Source organism: Chanos chanos, chromosome 1, assembly GCF_902362185.1.
Source record: "Chanos chanos chromosome 1, fChaCha1.1, whole genome shotgun sequence".
NCBI classification, from domain to species: Eukaryota; Metazoa; Chordata; class Actinopteri; order Gonorynchiformes; family Chanidae; genus Chanos; species Chanos chanos.
The window spans coordinates 55,128,495-55,151,293 of NC_044495.1; the positions used below are offsets into that span (position 1 = coordinate 55,128,495).

Below are 22,799 nucleotides of genomic sequence, written 5' to 3' on the forward strand. Positions count from 1 at the left end.
TCCCATACCTAACAACTATCTAATTTTGTGGTCTTATTTTCCTGAGACACCAAGTGAATAAAGAAATTAACATCACTTGCAATCCTCTTGCACTTGTGATGTATCAGTGAGCCAGTGTGATTAAATTTAAATACACTTCCTCAAACATTACATAACGATGTATTATTAACTGAACGGACCGTTTTATGAAAGTTTGTCCTCCAACTTCTTCAATCTTTCTCTCGCTGCCCTGGACACACTGCCACGCTCCACCATACATCGTATCCAATCGTCAAAGGCCGATGTTTCACGAGTGGTCCGCGCATGTGCAGGCGTTTCTATCACTGCTTGCTGTAAATTGGAGAATTTGGCAAGTGAGCAAAAAAAATGACACCGTACTTGCACATGGTGGGTGTATCACCGGGGACTCTAATTCGAACAGGAAAATACAGCTAAAGGAATTATATTAACCTGACGTCAAACTGCATTTCACTTGTGATTTGTTGGTGTTTGGAAATGAGAAGTGGATTATTCCTGCGCTGAGTTAAAGTTGTAGGACAACCAACTTCCATTACGAGGATACGACCAGGAAGGAAAGACAACCATAACATCGAAAGTTTACTTAGCCAGCGATTTAGCTAATTGTTAGCTGGTTTCATCAGCCGTAAAAACTTGTCATGCGTTTAATTAGCTCTTACTAACATAACGAACGTATCTGTTTCTTTTTCTTTGTGAAATAGAAAATTAGGCTAACTTTAATTAAGTCGGTTCGCTCGAGTTTGTTGACTTTGACACTAGTTTGGCCTGTTTCTTGCCATACATTCCTTAGTATTTAGTTAGCTTACCTTCACTATTTAGATCTAACTGCGAGACCTCAGATCTTTTTGTGGTGGTATATAAGCTTTATGTATATGGACAGAGAATATAGGAATTTTCTGGTAATTTAGCAAACCAGTGACCAGCCCGCAAACAGATATGTCAGAATGTGGAAGGGAGTTGTACACCTTACCCTGCCTCTCCAGTTAGCCACATTCACGGAATATGTAGTAGCAAGTTATAAGGAGATACTGTTTGATATTTAAAAAGTGAATTTTGGTCACCTCTAAATTCAGTGAACGACCTGAAAGTAGGAAGCAAACTTTTACAGTATTAGTTTCAGTAATCCCTGCTCAAATGGCTCGATTTGAAAACGGTCGACGGCCATCAGACACTGTCAGTTTACAAACTGTTGGTAGCCAATTTGATGAGGAAAGTTCTCTTGGTTCTGACTCCGAGATCAACGGATTTACCACCGACAGACAAACGGATAAATATGGCTTTATCGGAGGTTCGCAGCAGTATTCCGCAGAATCGTGAGTTGTTTTTTTTAATACCGTTTCTCTTTGAGTTCTTAATGTTCAATTTGTTGCCTACTAGCTCAAGTCATAAACCAGTAGGTGACACAGTTACCTGCTATGGAACAAGGTTTCTTACAACCCCAATTCCTTAAATCCAATACAGCAACTCAACAAATCCAGCCGAGCCAGAAAGTGCACTTTTACACCTCTCCCGATTTCAGTGATTCACCGAAAAAGTTTCCATGATCTAGCCTCGCTCGCTGCGAAGTCACAGCGTTTCGCTATCCAACTCCTTAAATTGCGCAATGTTTGAAATGTTTTGCAGAGAGATTTAATTTGGAGTATAGATCATACGTTAAGGCTGGGTTGTATGGATATGTTGTCAAATATTCTCTTCTACGACCTTCGCTCGTAGATCTGCTACCTTATTACCTCTTAATGAAAGCAGAGGTCCTCCGAACAATGTGTGTGTCTGTGTGTGTTTGAGTTTGAGACATTTATCTACAAATAATGTGACAGTCTGTGTGAAACATTTGAGGGCGAGATTGTTTGCTTACAGTATTCAGTTGAGCAGAGCGAGATAAATGATGAAACGCCCATGGGAATAGCTCAGGGTAATCTCTGCCCTCTGTGAAACTGTCTGGTCCTTTTGTACCCCTGAAATGTTGTGTGTATATGTTTGTGTTTGTGTGTGTGGCTTTTATTACCACTATGACCGTGTTCTCTCATTCCCTTTCCTTTTCGGGGAGGAAAAAAAAGGAGAACCTTATCTTTATCAGGAGCACGCACTCAATACACCGCTATGTCACAGAGCACTGCATTTCATTGGAAGTTCGGTCGGCTCGAAAATAACTTTAACATTGTCCCACGCGCTTATTACACCCTCTATTTCCTCTTCTGCTATGTAACCCACTACCAGTGTTTTGGGAAGTTGGATCAATTTGGAAGAGCCCCTTGAAATCACATTTTTAGGCTAATTGCACAAGTCAGTGAAATATAGTTTTTCATGACTATATTTGTCATGGCTTAAGCGTAGTTTTCCTCTTTGATTGGTGTCTGCAGACTTGTTTTTGAACGGTTAATGTGACGCTGAACACTGAAATTTCTCGACTACCCAATGGTCAAATATTCACTGATATTGATTATGCTCTGGTGAACTTGCTGTTTCATCACTGTTTGTGTTATACTTTACATAGACAAGTAAAGATAACTTAGTGTTTGTGTGTGGAATATTGTTATGGAATGGGTATGTAATGGACATGAATACTGACATGAAAGTTGACGCACTAAACATACAGTTATAAATCAGATGACCTGCTCTTGCACCCAAATTCCAATACAAATGTAATAATGTTGCTATTTTTTGGGACACTGCATTTTTCATGTGTCGTTAAACCATAGCACTTAATGGGAACATGATTGCTGATTGGTTGTAAAGCTAACTAGTCTATACTATCATAGTCAGAAACTTCCAGCCAAAGCCGAGAGGAACCCTGCATATACAGTGGCTTAAAATTGAATTGCGCACCACAGTTATATTTCACAGATATATATATATATATATATATATATATATATATATATATTTTTTTTTTTTTTTTTTTTTTCCTTTATCTGTTCATGGATACCACATGATATTTATGCAAACAGTGATTCTTGCATTTTACTTTGCAAGCTTTATATATATATACTTTTTTCTTGTTCACCTGCGCCACTGTAGTAAAATATATACAACTGGTTATCGAGACCTTTTTTGACTTGACACTTGTTTCATTCGCAGCCACAAGAAGGAAGCATACATGCTGTGAAGGGTGTGTTTTAATAGCTATTAAACTGCCATGATTAGGCTAAATATCGCTGTTTCTTTTTAATAAGATTTTGTTCAATGAAGCTTTAGGAACTATCCATTAAATGTGGTTCCTGACATTGCTATGGTTGTTACCATAGTTTTAGGGACCCAAATTCACTGTCCGAAGTTAAAACTGACTCTGCAATGAGGTTGATTTCCTTCATTTCAATACAGTCGTGTACAGGCCGTTGTTTGATGTACTGAGATTAGGGGAGGCTGAGAGAGAGAGCGAGAGAGAGAGAGAGAGAGAGAGAGGGAATGGAAGAAATTAATAAGTGAGAGTTTTGTTGTGCTGCGAGTGGAACGGACAACGGGCTTCCTGTTTCCTGTGGTTAACAGGAGCCCTGGTACCCTGAGGTAATCCAGGGCCTGCCCCCATCCAGCCTTTTCACAGTGACTGACTGAGAGAGACAGCACCAATGAGTCTGCTCAGTCAGCACACACTGGCCATTTGCACTGGGAAAGTTTCATATCAACAGTTTTTTTGTTGGGTTTTTTTTTATTTTGACAATCCAGGACTAAAATGGAATTCAGTCGAAACGGGTGGGGTGTCACGTCGTTAAGAAAATGGGGGAAGTGAATTCCAGAAAAAAAGTCCCTCTCAAATCAATCAGTCATGTCTGTCTTTTCGCTGTAGACAAGTTTTCCCGCTCTTTTTGTCAGATTGTTAGTTTTCCTTCATCTCCTTTCAAAACCCATTCAGTTTGTATTCGTTTTTCAAGTTGATAGTGAGAACAAAGTAAAGGTTTTGCTTCTGCTGGTTTTTATGGTTGACGGTGAGGAAGCATTAAAAAAAAGAGCCCACGGTGTTGTTTTGGAAACGGGAAGTTATTCTTTAAGCGTGGTTTAATAGCGTGGTTGACAGTCTGACTTTGGGGTCGGAAGTTTTGAAGTCTTCTGAACATAAACCCACTGTCTATGGTCAGTGCTGCATAACGGCATAGTTTTTTTTTTTCCCCTCCTTTTACCATAGACTCTTTAAAGCTGGCTGTACTTTTTTTTTTTTTTGATAAGCAGCATAGTGGGTTTCATTTACCCATGATGCTTTTTTTTTGTTATTCTCTAGATTGTGCAGAAGACTATTTCCTTACATCATTTAGATTCTGTGCCAACACAAATGTCGGCGAATGACGTTTTCTTTAGAAAGAGGAATAGGGCAGTTCCTGCAGCGTTTAATGTAAGGCGTGGCCGCTGTTTGGGTGGAGATCTTTTCTTCTAGGCCAGAGAGCTTTGATGACCATGTTTAGAGAGATGCAGGGAGAGGAGAGCTCTGGCTAAATTCGTCAGGCTCTCCGTGTCTGGACCGCCTCCACATCTAGCCTCGTAATTATGGGACTGTGCTGCTGGAGGGAGCTTTATGGCTGTTTAAGCGTATAATCATCAGGCTCTGATATCAAAGGCTGTTTACTTAATCTTTGGAGGCCTCTCTCCCTCTCTCTCTCTCTCTCTCTCTTTCTCTGTCTCTCTGACTCTCTCTCTCTCTCTCTCTCTCTCTTTCTCTGTGTCTGTCTCACTTACAATCTTATGCACACAGTCATTCTGTGACATTCTTTCACTCACTTACGAACACACACACACACACACACACACACACACAAATTAGGGATGTGACAACTCAACATTTTTATTTAACTTCGTAAATTCGTAATTTTTAAGTGGTTATCCATGTAACAGATAAGGACGGTAAAGTCTGTATGGACATTTGAAATGCATTGCTTATGACGGCTTAATAGTGACAAAATCATTTAGACGCATTTCCAGACTTACAGATGAACAACGGTTGATAGTTAAATCCACGTATTTGGTGAATTCACTTTTTGCGTCAGGAGATTGGTCTCTGTTCTGCAGTTCTGTAGCCAAGCTGTCATGGTCTTCTGACATGCCATGTTATAAATAGGTTATAATTATGGCATGAATTTGCTGACATCTAAAATGACTGAAACTGGCTGCAACACTTTCAGAGATTAGCATCATAATTTCTCTCGTTTCATCCGTGGTTTCCCTTCTTGCTGGTAAAGGTAAGCATTGGCAGATCTTCAGGGCTTGTGTGGCCAGCAGCTGGTTGTGTTGGACTAATGTGGTGAATCAGTGGTGAAAAGTGAATATTTATAGTTAACCGAGCTCGAGATTTCAGCTTCAGAAAAAAAAAAAAAAGACATGCTTATTGGTTAGTAATTGTTCATAAACATTTCCAACTCATATTTAAACTGTTTAAACATTTAACTGTTCACTTTCTTAACACAAATACCGTATTATGGGACATGAGCGTCTGCTCTGTAGACCGTTACATTCACTTGTCATGTTTGTGTTTTGATGTACCTGGACATCATGCTCAGTATGGATTTCCCCTCTATCTCCCTCTCTCCCCCTCTTTCTCTCCCCCACCCCCCTCTCTCCCTCCCTCTCTCTCTCTCTCTCTCTCTCTCTCTCTCTCTCAGGGCTCAGGATGTGCCGCCAGAGGTTTTGCGGCAGAGGGAGGTGAAATGGCTTGATATGTTGAACCACTGGGACAAATGGATCACCAAGAGATTCAAGAAGGTCAGTGTTTCTGTATGACCTGCTGGTTCTCAGGGCTGACACAGGCTGCTCGCCCTGCACTCGGACCGGCAGCGACTCTGTCGCTGTATATCACCAAGCTGCTGTGTCTCTGTCACCTAGCAGCCGGTTGCAGCCAGCTTGTGGACGTTGCTAACATAGTTTTGAGGAAGTGGACTAGAAATGTATTGACAGGAGATGTATCACTTTTCTTAAAAAAAAAAAAGTATGTGCTAATAAATGTTATAAATATATATTATGTTTCATATTTATTCATATTTATTTCATATTTCATATAAATATGTTTTGGAGAGAATTTATTCTCCTATAAGTTGTTTGATCTTGCTTCAAACACCACCGTTTCACCATTGACTACAAGCATTCGCAATCATCGCTATCCATATCCGTTTGTTCTCCATGTTGGCTATGGGACCTACAATGCTCATATAAGAACTAAAGTTTAAGAAAATGTTTCACGGCGAAAGAATACAAGAGGAACACATCTGCCCTCTGATTGGCCGTCGCTCGACTCTCTTGCTGCTCAACTCTTTATGTTGCCGAGTCGAAGCGATTTTGTCGCCAGGCGACTCGTCGCACCATGTCGCTTAGCGTATCCCAGCCACCATTGGAGTTGAATGACTTCCCGTTGCTTTGTCGCTTGTTGCCACTAGCAGTGTGAGCGCGGGGTAAGGGTGTTTTCACACTTGAGTTTTTTTAGACGAACTATCGGCGTGAAAACGCCCTTAGGCGATTCTCACGCCTGCGCTTTTTATTCCGGTTAAATCGGACTCTGGTTTGTTTTCCCCCTTGGTGTGATTCGTCTGGGCAGATGTGAACGCAGTAATTGCACTCGTCTGCGGACCAAAACCACCGCGCCAAGACCCTTGAGAGGAGGTGGTCTCAGTCGGGTCCAAAACGAACTCTGGAGCAATTCGTTTGTGCTGGGAATGTGGTGGGAATCTTCACAAAGTGTGAGGCAGTATAGTATTTTCAAGGCGTTTCCTTGAAGTGCGTTCAGCGTTCTGCCGGTAGGCCTATAGCGTTGTCCGCTATATTGCAAATGCCAAGGCTGCCGTTGTTCCATGTTAAATCGCATAGCAATGTTTCACTCGCAGAAATATGCACTAGTCCAGAACACAGGACCTTCTTCCTGTTTTTACTTTCTCGCTCCCGCCTCAGACACATCTGACCAATGAGCGGAGCGAGCGTTCTCACAGGGTTTGTTATGAAGCATTTTGGTTCGCTTGGATTGTTCCTCTGTGTGAAAAGAAACTGAACCAAGGGGAAAACGCTCCAAGTTTACAAACTCAGCAACTGACTTGGACTAGAGCAAACGAACTACAGGTGTGAAAAAGGACACGTCTACTCATAAACGCAACTGTTTCTACATCCACTATATATACTGTTTGCCCTGAGGTTAGCATAATGTGCTGTTCGTAAATATTCTCTTTTCAGTCTTGTGGTAGAAATTGACTGGGTCTTGGGTTCCTTGTATATATCACAACTTTTGTGTTTGTGTTTTTTTTTGTCTTTTTCGTTTTTTTTCTGTTCTTTTTTTCTGTGCCCGAGAGGAATTTTAATATTGCAAAAACAGACAAGCAGTTGCCTTTACAAGCCTAGGCTATAGGTTGTGATTGTAAAGGTGGTCTATAAGATTACAACACACTGATTTTCAAAACCTATAGGCAAAAAGCCCCACGTGCGGTTCTCTCCTTTGCCTTTACCTGTCTTGCCTGCTCAATACTAAAGCAATAACAATGAGGCTTTTATTTCTTCCTCTCTCACCTTTTTCTCTTTAACTTCATTAGACCACAAACAAGTTTAGCATGAAACATGTGCATGATAGAACAGCCACACAATACTTCAGAATCAGCCATGTCCAGACAGGCCTGAGATTTCCATAAATTTTGTCGGGGCATTTTTTCACAATATATGTGTGTTTGTGTGCACGTGCGTGTATGCGTGCGTATGCGTGTGGGTGTGTGTATTCGAGGGTGTGTGGGTAGGTGTGTGTGTGTACGAGAGAAAGAGAGAGAGAGAGAGAGAGAGAAAAGCCCTAAAGATTGCATGAGGGGTGAGTCAGCGTCAGGTAAAAAAAAGAAAAAACCAACGATGTTTTGACATCGGTAGTCCTGGTGATCAGTGTTGAGTTGTGTTTGTACGCTGTCATGACGCTCAGCCCAGTCAGGCTGTCGTTCGGTTGACTGAGGCTAACACTGTACGCATATTCAGTCCCGAACATTTTCAGAAACAGGGTCGTAAGGAGGAGTCATGGCGCTGTTACCGGGTTTTGCTTTCTGCCTCTCACAGCTGCAGAACATGTTCACTTTTTTTTGTCTCTTTGTGTGTAATGCGCTATGTAATTACGTTGCATCTCATGATCTTGAACTTTATCCTCATGCACAGCAAACATGTGGGAGAGTAGGTTTTGTAAGGTTACGTGTTTGTAAATGTCAGAGAGTCAGTCTGAAAGTTTATGTGTTTTATTTTAAAACCTGTATTAAAACACAGCTTTCGTGTTCATGCCTGATGGACCCTCTCATATCATTTTGTTTGTAGCTCGTTTTGTGTGTGTAGTGTGTGTGTGTGTGTGTGACGTGTCTCTCTCACACACAGGTGAGATTGCGCTGTCAGAAAGGGATCCCTCCATCACTGAGAGGGAGAGCCTGGCTTTACCTGTCAGGAGGAAAGGTGAAGAGAGAACAGAATAGCGGGAAGTTTCAGGTGAGTCATTACACCACCTCCCCACCCCCACCCCCCACGTTTGTAATGACAAACTAGTTCTCCCAGCTTTTATCTGATTTGCTTGTTCCTCTGTTTAAATGTCAAAGCTTTTTTGCTGAGCGGGTGTGAAGAATGTTCAAATGCTTGTTTTTGTGTTGTATTAATGACTTGGCAATCTCAATTTTTAGCCTTTTTTTTTGTTTGTTTGCTTTTTTTTTCTCCACAGGAGTTAGATGCCATGGAGGGAGATCCCAAATGGCTAGATGTCATTGAGAGAGATCTTCACAGACAGTTTCCCTTTCATGAGATGTTTGTGTCTAGAGGGGGACACGGGTCAGTTAGTCAAATCATATATGTGTGTGTGTGTGTCTGTGTGTGAAGATTTTTCGTATTGACCGTACATTGCCTAATTGTAAGTGCACCTGCACCTTTGTAACTTATCAAGACTTGGGTGCATGTGACCGCATAGTCACTCGCTTATCACTGTCATCTAACAGAGAAGTTGCAGATGAATTAATCAGGCGTGTAATCTTAATCTTGCTGGTGTGTGCTCGTGTGTGTGTGTGTGTGTGTGTGTGTGTGTGTGTAGTCAGCAGGATCTGCTGCGCGTGTTGAAGGCCTACACCCTGTACAGACCGGATGAAGGTTACTGCCAGGCACAGGCTCCCATAGCTGCAGTGTTACTCATGCACATGCCTGCTGAGGTCAGTCTGACATCTGCACCGTGTGAACTCAATGTCACAACGAGGGCGTCTGTCTTTTCTCAGAGCAAAAACGTACTCCTCTCTGAACCAGACACATTTTTCTGACTGTGACGTAAGATTACTGCAGAACGATAGGATTCAGACGCGCACTGAGAATTCAAATGTAATATCAGTATTTTTTTTTTTTGTAAACATTCACATAAGAGACTGATTTATGTTATTTTTCCCTCTGCGGTCTCTCCCTGTAAACGATTGAGCTGTTTGTGTCTGTTAAGAGACGCTGAGCTGTCACGTGAGTTTCAGTTGTTTTGTTAGGTTTTTGAGTATCGTTAATTCGTGGTAGGCCACAACAGGTGGTCATTGGGGAAGTTCTCTGAAATTTGGAAATGCTTTAATTTTACTTTTGATTTTTTTACTTGTGATGAGAAGGCTTATGATTTGCGTTTTCTTCTCTCTGTGTTTCTGTGACTAGGATGCGTTCTGGGGCCTGGTGCAGATCTGTGAAAAGTATCTTCCTGGTTACTACAGTGCAGGCCTGGTAATGTTTATCCCATTATAGTCTCAATGCCACATTTAATATTTTGTTGTCATATCAGTGAAAATCCATTTAAATCGTGTTTGTAATGTGCAGATCACACTGTAGGTATTTAACTAAAATTTACCGGTACACCAAAATCGACGAGTTGTGAAGGAGTGGACAGTTTTCGACCTTCATGCTAGCCAAAACCACAAGTCAGCTTTAGCAAAACCAGCTTGGTTTAGGTGGAGCTTAAAAACAGAGCCTTTTTGTGGTTGGGCGCACGTCAGTTGTCATGACAACGCAGAAGCCAGCATGCGTGATTGAACTGTGGGCAAAGCCCTGTGAGGGCAGAGTTTATTGGTACATTCCATACATTGCACACAGACATAATTCAGATCTGGTGCTCTTGAGTGGGCAGTGATGAGTTATGCCCCACCGATGGATGTGGCTGGAATCTACAGCTTCCTCTTTCTTGTGATCAGAGTTCAGTAGACAAACGCTAAGGACAAATTTGATGTATTCAATTGGAACACTTTAATTTTTTTTTTCTCGGTGAGGTATTCGTCGTATAAAACTTGGTATACAAAATATGTTATTTTTATTCATAAATCCCATATATCAAATATCGTTCACAAAAACTCCACACTGTAGTGGATAATGATAGGTACGGAAAAGGTGTAAAAAGTCTATTTCCGTAGTCAGCTAGTTTACCGTTACAACAGTTTTAGTTTTCCAGAGTTCTTCAGGGCTCTCTCTGAAGTGTAAAGTTTTTCCATGGACAACTCATTTCAAATAGTACTTGTAAGAGGTTTTATATTCGCAAATCCAGCGGCACGAAGAATTTTTGTGGCCATTCCATTTAGTATCGTCCCATCTCTCTTTCTCTCTCTCTCTCTCTCTCTCTCTCTCTCTTTCTGATGTGTCAGTCTCAAGCTGAAGTTGAGCTTATGAGACTGGTTAGGCTGCATTTTTTTTTCCATAAAAGTTGCTGTTGGTGATGCAGATTAAATTAGTCACGGACGTGTGACTCCAAAGGTTCCTCTGTCTGTGATCAGTATTTACCCCGACGGCACCAGCTTTCCTTACACACATATATAAACCTTTGAACATTGCTCTTTGTAATCACTCTTTTATCCACATGATATTATGACGATACAGTGAATGCTTACCATCGACCTTACTGTTAATCGATTACACTTTAATGACACCTATAGAGATTAGGGTTTCATGTCTGCATTGTTCCTTCATCAGCTGTGTTATGTCTGTCTCTTGGATGTATAGGAGGCTATTCAGCTGGATGGGCAGATCTTGTTTGCCTTGCTGAAGCGGGTGTCTCCTTTAGCGTTTCGGCACTTGGAAAAACACAAAATTGAACCCATCCTCTACATGACAGAGTGGTTCATGTGTGCCTTTTCCAGAACACTGCCCTGGTCGTCTGTGCTCAGAGTCTGGGACATGTTTCTGTGTGATGGTGAGACATAGACTCACACGCTATATTTATGCCTATGGAAACATGCCTTGATGTCTTTTTATAACTTCCCTTCTTTCCCTCTGTCTCCCTCTCTCTCTCTCCCTCTCTCTCTCTCTCAACGTAGGCGTGAAGATAATATTCCGAGTGGGACTGGTGTTACTGAAGTGCATGTTGGGCACTCGAGAGAAGCTGAAAGCTTGTCCTGGTCAGTATGAGACCATGGAGCTCCTGAGAACCTTGGATCCAAGATATATGCAGGAGGGCTTCCTTGTATACCAGGTATAACACAGAGAAACATGTGTACGTCTTTGAGTGTTCGGTAACTATGAAGATGAGGATGACAAATGGTTATGGTCTCTTGCAGATATTAGAGTTGCCGGTGTCCGCGCGCGACATTGAACGAGAGCATCGCAGTCAGCTCAAACGCTGGAAGAAAACTCATGGCGAACTCAGCTACAATGCCGCTCCCAGAATGCACGGCGCTCAGGCCGTCATGGCGTCGGAACCACACAGTCGACAGGACCTTCGTCAGAATCCCACAATCGTCGTTCGGTATCCCCCTGAGCCCGCCCCGTCAGACCTCACTCCGCAATCCAGCTTCCTCAGGAAGAAGGGAACCTTGAGGAAAACTCCGGCTCCGATTCCAGACATTCCGAACCCTTACGCTTTACCGTCCGACGTCCCCCCTGCCCAACCAGAGAAAGAACCACTCATCAACCAACCATCACAGCAAGGACCTCATCCAGAGGATTCGTCCATTACCAATCAGTTGCCCCAATCTCTGCAACAGCTTTCAGTGACCAATCAGACACCTGAGTCTGCACCACAGCCAAACTCAATAACCGACCAGCCCGAAAAACCATCCTCGTTCATCCAGCCTTCATCAAACCCCCCACCTGCCAACCCACCTTCTCCACATCAGGACGCCCAGCAGGTGACACACAACGACCAGCCCCCTCCGCCTGCACCAAGCCCGTCTCCTAACAGACAGTCACCTCAGACTTTGCCAAAACTTCCTGAAGATGACCCTACCCCTCAGCCACCTTTGACTATGGCGTGGCGCTCTCACCTCAAAAACCCCACCCCCGATGTTCCCGACGCTCCTCCTCCTCCTCCTCCTCCTCTTCCTCTCTCTCAGGTTCCCTCCAACTCCCTCACAGACCAAGCTCCAGTCACAGATAATACAGGGCCTCTCCCCGGTGACCAGCTGCCTGTAACGGACTCACTCCCCGTTGCTAAGGAAGAAAGTCAGGTTCCAGACGATCTTCCTGCTCCCCCTAAAGACTCGTCACGCCGTAGTTCAGTTCAGAGTGAAAGCAGCACAGAGCAGGACACATACCTGTAGTCCTTCAGCCAACGCACACCCCCCCCCCCCCCCCCCCCCTCACCTGAGAAAAATGGGGATGGAAACGCCAGCAGCAAGTGAATTGTTGTCTAAGTGGTCAGTACTAGTAAACCATCCTCAAAGAAAGAAATTACACACACACACAAAAAAAATAAACAAACAGACATGGGGATGTCTCAGGATGATTAGACTGGTAATTCCAGGGTAGGTGTTTTTCAAATGGGTCTTTGTTAAGCAATCCAGCGAGTTATATGAACAATATGGGTTTTTTGGGGGGTTTTTTTTCAAACATTACAGACTTTTCAGTGTCGCTGTCTACTATTGAGTCACGGGAGCGTATTATAAAATAAATAAACGAATTGGTCGGACCGATTCAGCACAACAATGGACCTTCTGTTAACCACAGCCTAAAAGCTACAGCCCCACCAGATATTTCACTTCTTACTTTTCTTTGCCCACACACACATACAGAGAGAGAGAGAGAGAGAAACTGTTACCTTTGCCACATGGAACTAAAGTTCAGATTCATTATGTGGACACCATGCTTACTCACAGCTCTTAAACCCCACAGTATGGAGCAACGCACAAAAAAATAAAACACGTCTCAGCATAACTTCTTTCTCTTAACTAACCACAGGAGACTGGTAACCCTGGTAACCCCCTTAGCCTATCAGTTAGTAAGACGAGGTTGCCGGACTGCTTTTAGATATCCGGCAATCTCAGGTCAGTGAAACGGATGGATATGAATGCTACTAAAGAGATTTTGCACACACAACCTGGTCTCTTCCTTCCTAACGTTCAGTGATTCTTACGCTAGGTGTGTGACGTTAAACAGCTCTCCCTAAACACACACACACACACACACACACACTTACCTTGGAAACGCAGCACAGCTCCAGTTCAGTGTTATGTCGGGTAGTTCTGTTCTTGTGTTAGCACTGATCTGAATATAACTGGATTGGCAGAGGAAAAAATGAATGCATCTTTTCGTAGCCTTTTTTTTTTTCCCTGTTGTTTTATACAATTTTGATACCAAAGGTTTGAAGACTGATTTGTCCTGAGTAGTGGGATGGGACCACTTCTTACTGTTACTCAGTGTTGTACTAAAAGGTGAAAGATCACTGTTATGTTTTTTTTTTTTTTTTAATTGTAACAGAATTACTGAGGAGACTGCTTTGCTCAAAAAAAAAACAAAAAAACAAGTTTACTTAAAGCAGTCATGGACACTATATAGTGGGTGCAAGACTGTGCATACTTCTGTCTGTATACATTTTCAAATGGGAATTTATTCAGTTTGGGAGATTGCTGTACCACTATGCTGAATAAGTACATTAAAAGTCACATAAAGTTTTAATGGAGAAAAAGAAAATGTTGAGATTTGTTTTTCAGAACAAAACTGTGTTCCTGCTGTATTCACTAGAGGGCAGGCTTTACTTAATTTTGTGGTCTGACTTTGCTAATCTCCCTCAGCAAGTGGGTTTTGCTGTTACATAAACAATTGTGTGTTGACACAACCCTAAACCACTAAAATCCCTTATTTTTTTATAGTATATCTCATTATAGAACACAAACACTTTTCTGCATGCATACTTTATATGGTTAATTGTTCTTAATGTAATCACCATCAATAAAGAGAAGACATGATTATTTAAGATTAAAATGTCTTAGCTCTAGATGTGCCATGTTATGTTTTGCTTGGGACTTTAAAGCATAAATTGATGAAGGCTGTTCCCTTAATTCTGTTTACTCTGTACTGAAGGACCAGAGATGTTCTATTGTATATATTTATGTTAACATTTTCTAATATGTTTTGTCTGAAATTTTGTTTGGGAGAACTATGCCTGTGTTTCAAAAGTATATTGTCAGATTAACAGGAAATCTAAATAAATTCAAAATCAAATTGTCGTTAACGTTATGAAGTCTGAGCGGCTCTTTTTGTTAAAAACTTTCAGCTTGAACCTTCTTAGATGTCACTGTGGAGTGTCAAGCCTCTTTCAAGGTGAGGTGAAGTCGTTCATTCAACACATTATTCACAAATAAAATGACTTGTAATCAAATTTCACGGAAGTGTTTGAATCATCAGTGATGGAGTCCGATAACGATATTGCTACGAATATTGATCCGTTGTTCGCGGGGTTTTGAAGATGATGCAGTTCGTGCCGATCCACGGTAGAGGGAGTAGTTGGAACGCCTCAGGTGCCCTTTCCAGAAAATGCGAGAAACGATTACTGCCATTCTTCGCTGCCGTTCTTAAAACGGTAAATTATACGCTGCTTTGTTCTTCTAAATGAGGTACTTGGCGTATCAAAAAAGCCCTCTTTTCTGACGTGCGGGCCGCCATGTTTGAGCTACTTTGCCTACGGCTAAGCAGCCTAGGTCAAAGGTTAATGAAAATGGTTACTTTCACGCCCCTAATCAGCCTAGCGAACCAGTTCATTTTACGTTCCCATAAGTCAAGGGAAGTCCTTAAGCGACACCTGACCCACACGGTTCCTCTGCAAAGATAAACGATAGAAGCTTTTTTTTTTGTCCTTAAATGCCTACAAATATAAACATCTTCTGTCCAAATTATTTATTTATTTCATTTTATGTTTTATAAAATATTTCCCTTTCGTTACCTTTCCCTAACAATGGTTTGCAATTTAAGGGAGTTTCATTATTTTGACAATAGCTTACATACACAATTCTCTCTCTGCCTCTCTTTTACACACCCATTCACCTGTTGGTCATTGAGCGCCTAAGGTTAACTGTTTCCATCCAGGCAACGCCAAGATATTTTCCACACCTAGCTAGGAGTTCAAAGTGTCTTTAAAATATTTGTAATGACTACAGGTTTTCTCAGTCCTACAAATGAATGTGCTTTGGAACACTACTCACAAAGCTGTGTGGGGTTTTTTTTTTTTTTTTTTTGTCAGAGAGAGATATTTTTACAGCATAGTTGTAAGTCATGGATGCTACCCATCTCCTTGTCACTGACAGATTGTGACAGGTAGAATCACTCCCAGATAAGAAGCTACAGAGAAAAGAGTATCTGCAGGCCATTCAGATGGACTGCACAGCTGAGGCTCACATTATACGCTTATTCAGTTACACATACCCTGAGGGAAAACTCCCTCACAGAGATCTCTTACCACCCCGCAACAGATTTTAGGTCTGTAAACCAGAATCCAGAATTGATTTTTACGTAGTTGTGGATTCAATACGCAGTTCAACAAATAGTTTAGTCATTTTAAGGGAGGCTGGGTTTTCTGTTGTATCACCGTGTCAAATTTATGTGTCCAATTTTAACCAGTAAAATGTTTGTGTGATCATATCACGGTGCTGAGGTTTTGAATGTTACATATCGCATATCCCATCTTCTCTATTTGTGATCTTATTGCTGTTAGTGATTTAGTTCAGCGGTTTTTACAGCACTAGTCTCTGTGCCTGGGGCAGAACTGTCCAGACCTGTCACTAGACTCTGCAGGCCTCTAATATCTCTATAAACATTCTCAGAAGTCTATCAAAGTGCCCTAAAGTCTGGCTTATGTATTCTCAAACTTTCCCAAAACAGACCGAGGCTCTTTAATTCTGTTATTATTAGTAGAAGTAGTATTATTATACTTTTTTTAATATGTTCAGTCTGGCTGGTTGCCTGGGGGGGGGTTGGTTCTGTTTTGCTTTGCTATTATAGGGGCACTCCGAAAACAGTAGGGATTGTAGAGATGGCACCTAACTGCTACTGCTTGCCCTGTGCATGGCTGCAACTTTTTCTGAAATGGTTAACATGAACTCTAAATATATAAGGAGTCAAAGGCTTAATTCCTCTCTGTTTACCCGGTAATATGTGGATCCTGGCAAAGGAATTTGTCTATGGTTTTTATTTGTTGTGAAAGCAGATAAAAAATGACGAGAAAAAATGACACTTGGCGGAAAACAGGGGATGGACGGGTGCAGTAAATGTCAGCACTGATCACAATCTTTAGCAGCTGACCCTGTAGGTATAGCCAGGTGTGTGAGTGTTAAAAAAAAGAGAGAGAGAGAGAGAGAGAGAGAGAAAGGGCTGTGTGTTTCCACGTTTCTGTGCTTGCACTCTTACGAATACTTCAATGACTGCAGAGGTACAACACACAGTTTGTTCATGTTTATTTATTGAGGTGGTCAGCACACTAAAATTGGATGTTTGCTCAGTGTGCATTAAAAATAAGATTTCTGAATCAGAAAAATTTTATGTTTAGTTCCAAATTATTGAGGGTTGGCAAATTATGGCGAAATTATTGCAGGTTTCATTGTAGGCTGAAAGTCTCCTTTGAATATAACATTCAGTGCTAATGTATTAGAATTCAAGTGGTTTCAGCAATAACAACAAAAAAAACTCAGTTCAGGAAAGCAGTAATTTTGCATAGTTAATTCAGTGAAGCATTCAATCTAAGCTAGTTCACTACACTTGCTGAGACCTCTCTCTCATTTTACCACATCATGAAAACTGATCTAAGTCCTCGTCTGTGGGTTCCTTAAACCCAGCCATCACCACTTCTTTCAGTTTCTCCTGCTGCTTAATGGGGAGTGGGGGAATCACTGCCTGGAATTCTGCTTTGATTGAGTCAAGCCTGCTCTGAGACTTGCTGTAAAGATCATCTTCGCTTTTCTTGACACAGCTTATGATGCCTTCCTCAGCCTGCTCACAAGCTCTGTGCAGATTGCTACGCTCCAACTTGAAACGATCATCGCTGGGATCAAGGGACATGAGTCTGCTTAGGTCCTTGACTCTGTCCATCAGGTATTTTTCAGAGACTTCTGTGTAGGTCCCAGAGATTGCGTTTACCACATTGGCATAAACAGAAGCATTTAGTGCCTGTAGGTAGAGCATGTCTTTCACAAACATTTCGGAAGTGTACGTTGGCGTGAAAGATAATTTTCCCTCGACGGTCTTCAGAAAGGTTTTCAGAGACGGGAGGAATTTCGCCTGAGTGATGTTGGTTACCACATCAAAGAAGAGCAGCATTTTCTTCCACTGCTCATCAACTTTGCCCAGGGCTTCCAGACCTTGGGCCAGCAGTTCTAAAGTGGAGATGGTGTCTGCCTTCTCCACATCCAGCTTTGCCATGTTAGTGACAATGTCACTCAGCTCCTTTTGGTTTTTCTCCATGCTTTCCACACTTTTTGCATACAGTCGTCTCACTCGATCCAGATGGGCTTGGTACTGTTCGAGTCGAAGCCTCGCTTGATCCATTACTTTCTTTGCAGCGCCGTCGTCTGCTGCGCTGACCACCGCTCTGCTCAAGTTTGGAGGCTGCACGACAAATGCTGGGGTGTTTGTGAAGGCCTTGCTCTTGGAGTCAAACTTCTGTGCTGAAGTGTGTAAATCCAAGATGCCCTGGACCAATTCATTTGTCTTCGTATCTCCACATTTCCCATCTGGGATGTATTTTGCTAACTCTGTGCAAATTTGAATGCCGTTGTCACAGATCTCCAAGGCTTCTGCTTTAGGCTCACATTCTTCTTCCTTGCTAATAGAAAGTTTGATGTTCTCAAACTGTTTCTTCGGGAAATCAGACCTTGCCGACCTGTTTTTTTGATCATATACCTCAGACCATTTTATCTGATCGTCCTCCAGAAAAAGTGTCATAGACGACGTCAGCTCTACCATGTAGCTTGATTTGGAAAAAATATAGTTTGATGCAAAAGGGTCATTTCTACTCTTTTCATCCTCAGGGTTTTGGTCCTCTTTAGTGGTGGATGTCTTTTGGACTGGCAATATGGATTTAATGGTCTTTGAGGCCACAAGGGCAACGTTCACAACTGCAAATAGAGTGTTCGTTACGAAAATACCGTTAATAATAGCAAACATGGATGCTGTTAGGCCTTGTAACAGGTTCATACCAACCATTGACCATCCATTTGGTAGGGAGTCCATTGCCATCTCATAAGCCGATTGGGCCTCATCCAGCTGTTTATCCAGAACCTCAAAAGCCTTCTTGGCCCGGTCATTATAATCTCTGCTTGCCTTCTCTCTGAGATTTGCCTCTTTCAGCCTTTGTTCAATATCTTCAAGGTCCATTTTGTGACCGCGTTTGGCGTTAATGCATGCCTCGATAAGCTCTTGGGTTAACTCAATAGCATTCTTGAACTTGTTCTCTGTGAGTTTGGCCAATTTTAAACATTCCTTTGCGATACTATCGATGTTCTCGAGCTGGTTTGGCAGTTGGTCTTGTAGATCAATTTTGTCTTTAAAAAGCGTTTTTACAATAGTTTTGATGTACTCAGGAACAGTACCTGTGTGAAGGTGAATCTGGGCCATGTTTTTCTGAGCTTCGCTAAATGCGTGCCAAGTGGCATTGCACACTTGCAGGAGGCAAGCACGAAATGAATCTGGATACTTGATGTGCTTGAAGCCACCCACAGGCGGATTTTTGTTGACTGAAAAGTCACCCTTTGAGGAGATAAAGATCAACTCTCCCATTATAGCAATAGATTTGGGTGCTGGCACCAGGTATGTTTCCCAGTTAGCATAGGGTTGCAGCAGCATTTGGATGTCATTCCGAAAGTCAGATGCTTTGCTGATGCTCTGAGTGGCTTTGATGACTTGTAGTGCCATAGCTGAATGACCTGCACATCATACATAAAACAAACCCACCGGATTTAATACCATGTTCCCCTCTAGCATGAAAATTTGCTTGACATGTAAAGCTGGTTGAGTAATGTGGATGAAATGCTGTCCCTGCCACAATGATTAGCTTAGTCTGTTTATCAGCTACTGATTAAGAGCTCAAGCAGAGGAAATTTATGGAATCTATCCCTCAATAAATTGATTAATTTAATCTTAAAAGTTTAATTCTATGCATAACAACTAACAAAACAAACACGGAAACATTTAATTACTAGTTCACTTCAAAAATATGCATGAACATGTTCAGATATATTCATAACATGTGACAGTGTATTCTGTATAAATGTTATCAGTTTTGTGGTGCAGTGCTTCAGTTTAAAAACTAATATATTAAACTAACTTAACAAAAATTGAATTCTTACCTAAACGGTGCCTGGAGTCCCTTTAGTTGTTTGCTGAAATGGTTGACTTAGAAACCTCTGGTGCCATACCCCATCACAAGCGATAATATTTATATGTCATATTTTACCTTAGGTCAGCAAAACCACAGTCAAATTTTACCCACTTAAGCCTGTTTACCTCCCACGAACTTAAGCTTTATTGCTGTGTCATCATACTGGTGAATTCTTTGGTTTCTGAAAACAAACAGATGTCTTATTTCTTCAGAAAAATATGAAGAAGGAGGAAGTAATGAGCAGAAATAAATTTGTTTTGACCAGTGTCCAGTCTTTTTTTTTTAATGAATTTACTCTCAACACATTCCTAAAACTTAGCCTAATCAACTAACATCCTCCTCCCTGAACACTCTGTGAGTTTCATTTGCTCATCTTGGTGTAAATTCTTATTGTTCAAATGGAGATACTTTTCTCAGCCCCACGAAGCTCTGACAGGAATTTCTGGAGGACGTTCTGACCATGAGCTGACTTTCAAAGTAAATACTTTTATAGTGTTACCACATTTAGTGACTGCTCATTAAAACAGGTGAGAGCGATTTTCATATGAAATGCAATGGCTCACAGTAAAAACTTAAATGGCAGGAGAATCTCTGCAAATCTGTGCGAATATTGTAACCAAAACACGTACTCGTTCTACCATATATTTTCAGACTCTAAATGAGATATGACCGTCATTTGTCACAGTCAGTACTGCAGTGTCAATATTTTCACTGCAGACAGAGATGAATCACTTTTTAAATGGTGTTGGCTGTATGCACACAAAAGCCCCCTCTGCACAGAATTAGCTGAAAAAAGTAAAATAGAAATGTCAATATTTGATCAAATTCAGGTGTAGATTGAACAAAACCGCATCTTGGATCACAGATAAAATTGCAAGAGAGATTGTCTTCCATCAGTTAGTCGACCAAACATACAAACACACAGACCCGCTCAGCCATATGTGTCCATATACAGTGACTGCCTTGAACTTCACTGTGGATGCACTGGGAGGGTCCAGCAACAGTGAAGCGTCATGGCGATGTTCCAGTACAGCATTCACACAGCGATGGATATTCTCGGAAACCTCAGCCCCACAGTCGCAGGCCTGGATCTCCACAAAAAAAGTCTTTATTCTCATCAAACCCTCACTCACCCACCTCTAACGAATCATCAAGCTGACAGGGCAAACTGTTGGATCAGAGTTTCCTCATCAACAGGAACATGGAGGCTGTGATAAAAAACACTATGCAAAACTTCCAAAACGCTCTGAACACAGTCACTGCTCCTGCACCCAGGGATAAGCATCTTTTTTTTTTTTTCCAGATTTTGACGGAGAGGTTAGCACCTGACCCAGTCTATTCTGACGTAAAATCGGTTTTGCTTTTCTCAGTTTTGGTGACTTACATTATTTTAACTCCTAAGGAGCCATGCCTGTGAATTAACTTAGCTTGTTATTGCAGGTGGCGGTAAACATGTATTCTCTAAAAGGTTTATGGATCGCGTTTCAGAGCAGTCTTGGTAGAAATTGCTTTGCTTGATTTCATCGGTTTGTGTCACATGCTCGAATAATGATTCGTATTTAAAGATCAGAAACTTACCAGGAAGTTAAATTCACAAACGTATTGATGTGTGGCTTTTGTGAACAAAAGAAAGAGGAATAATTATGGTCTGTTTCGGTTTTATTTTCCTCCATGGAACTCTTTTTTTAACCTCAGCATCTGCCTCTCTTTTTCCTCCCTTTGTTGTTTATGAATTTGTTGCATGATTTTAACACTATTTATACAAGAGATTCTACCTCACACAAGGAAGCTCTCACTGTGTGTGTGTGTGTGTGTGTGTGTGTGTGTGTACATGTGTGTGTAAATAACACACTGAAAAGGATGTTCCTGCAGGATACCAAACTATCTCTTCCCTTTCCATAATTTTGACCAAAACCTGAAATAACGTCCATTCACATTTTCTGTCTGCATGTATGAGTTTGCGTGTGTGTGTGTGTGTGTGTGTGTGTGTGTGTGTGTGTTTATGAGCGGCGCATGTGTTAACAGCAGGAAGGTCTGAGTAGTCTCCCGTGCGAGATGAAATGGCAATGAAGAAAGATTCTCGCATGGCAACATCAAAATTCCCACATCAGACGGGAAGCAGGCTCAACCACAAAAGGATTAAAGGTCAACGTTTAGCGGAGGTTGTGGAGGATGACAAATAGGATATGGAGTGGGCTTTGGAACAGCGTGAAATTGAGAAGCATGATCCACACTTTTATTAAGCCTTTCAGAGACACATGCTGAGCAATAAACTGTGGTATGAGACTAAAACTCTGTCTTAGCGAAGTTCACCAAATAAAACTGTTCTGGGGTGTCGGTCAACAGTGTTTATTAATAGCCTGCATTTATAACTCCTTTTGAGATTGGATTTGTGGGGTGTTTTTAAGCCTCTTCTGACATATCCTGTCATTGTCTTTTTTTTTTTTGGATTGGGTGTGAGGCCATGGTAACTGGGTGTGGTACAGTGAGACTTGGTTGTATAATTGCTGAAAATGTTTGGGGAGAACATGTTCTCTCTCCTGATTTTTAACAAGCTTTTCACTTTATAAAATAATCTGTTTTGCACAAAAGCATGTATCTATCTATCTATCTATCTATCTATCTATCTATCTATCTATCTATCTATCTATCTATCTATCTATCTATCTATCTATCTATCTATCATCAATCACTTTAGAGACAGAAAGAGAGAGAAAGAGAGATAGTAGTACACATCTTTTGTGAAACTAACTGTGATACAAACTTTTGGACATAGCCAATTACACACACACACACACACACACACACACACACACACACATCCAAGAGTACGCTGACTTGCGATTAACTGAGAGGACACATCTGGATATCAGTTTGATTCTTGCTTCCTCAGCAGGTGGAGAGTGTAGTAGATTTTATCAGAGCTCTTTGATGATGCACACTCACACTGATGTTCCCTGCTCTCCATTTCTCTCTCTCTCTCTCTCTCTCTCGCTCTCCCTCTCCCTCTGTCCCTCTCTCTCCCTCTCTGTCTGTGTAGTCTTTTTGTAAGCTATCTGTATTCAAACACTCTGTTACCCCACAGTCTTGAAATGTCCTCAGTTGTGGACATGCCCCAAAGGCTGTTAATGCTACCGTGCCGCTGTTTGCAAGCTGTCTTTCTGAACCATGGACACTCAGTGTGTGATCGTGAGTGGTTTGTTGTTTCAGGCTCACTACAATGGCTAGAGGAGGCCAGTGTGTGTGTGTGTGTGTGTGTGTGTGTTAACCAGATGGTTTACATTCACAATCG

The 22,799-nt window shown here is 41.6% G+C and overlaps 1 protein-coding gene across 1 annotated transcript; it reads left to right on the top strand.

The window, feature by feature from the left end:
• Positions 1-881: 881 nt before the first annotated feature.
• On the top strand, positions 882-13,585 carry LOC115821995 (TBC1 domain family member 10A-like). Its single transcript, XM_030785690.1, has 9 exons — positions 882-1,331; positions 5,604-5,703; positions 8,317-8,424; positions 8,651-8,757; positions 9,014-9,128; positions 9,601-9,666; positions 10,930-11,119; positions 11,244-11,398; positions 11,484-13,585. Exons 1-9 carry the CDS (start codon positions 1,153-1,155, stop codon positions 12,462-12,464), a joined length of 2,001 nt encoding a protein of 666 aa, XP_030641550.1. The 5' UTR covers positions 882-1,152; the 3' UTR covers positions 12,465-13,585.
• The last annotated feature ends 9,214 nt before the right edge of the window (positions 13,586-22,799 follow it).

Excerpts from the sequence above, each read along its gene's own strand:
- LOC115821995 (XM_030785690.1), top strand. The coding sequence starts at position 1,153 with ATGGCTCGATTTGAAAACGGTCGACGGCCATCAGACACTGTCAGTTTA. Across the intron at positions 9,667-10,929 it reads GTTACTACAGTGCAGGCCTG|GAGGCTATTCAGCTGGATGG; the intron begins GTAATGTTTATC and ends TTGGATGTATAG. Across the intron at positions 11,120-11,243 it reads GGACATGTTTCTGTGTGATG|GCGTGAAGATAATATTCCGA; the intron begins GTGAGACATAGA and ends CTCTCAACGTAG.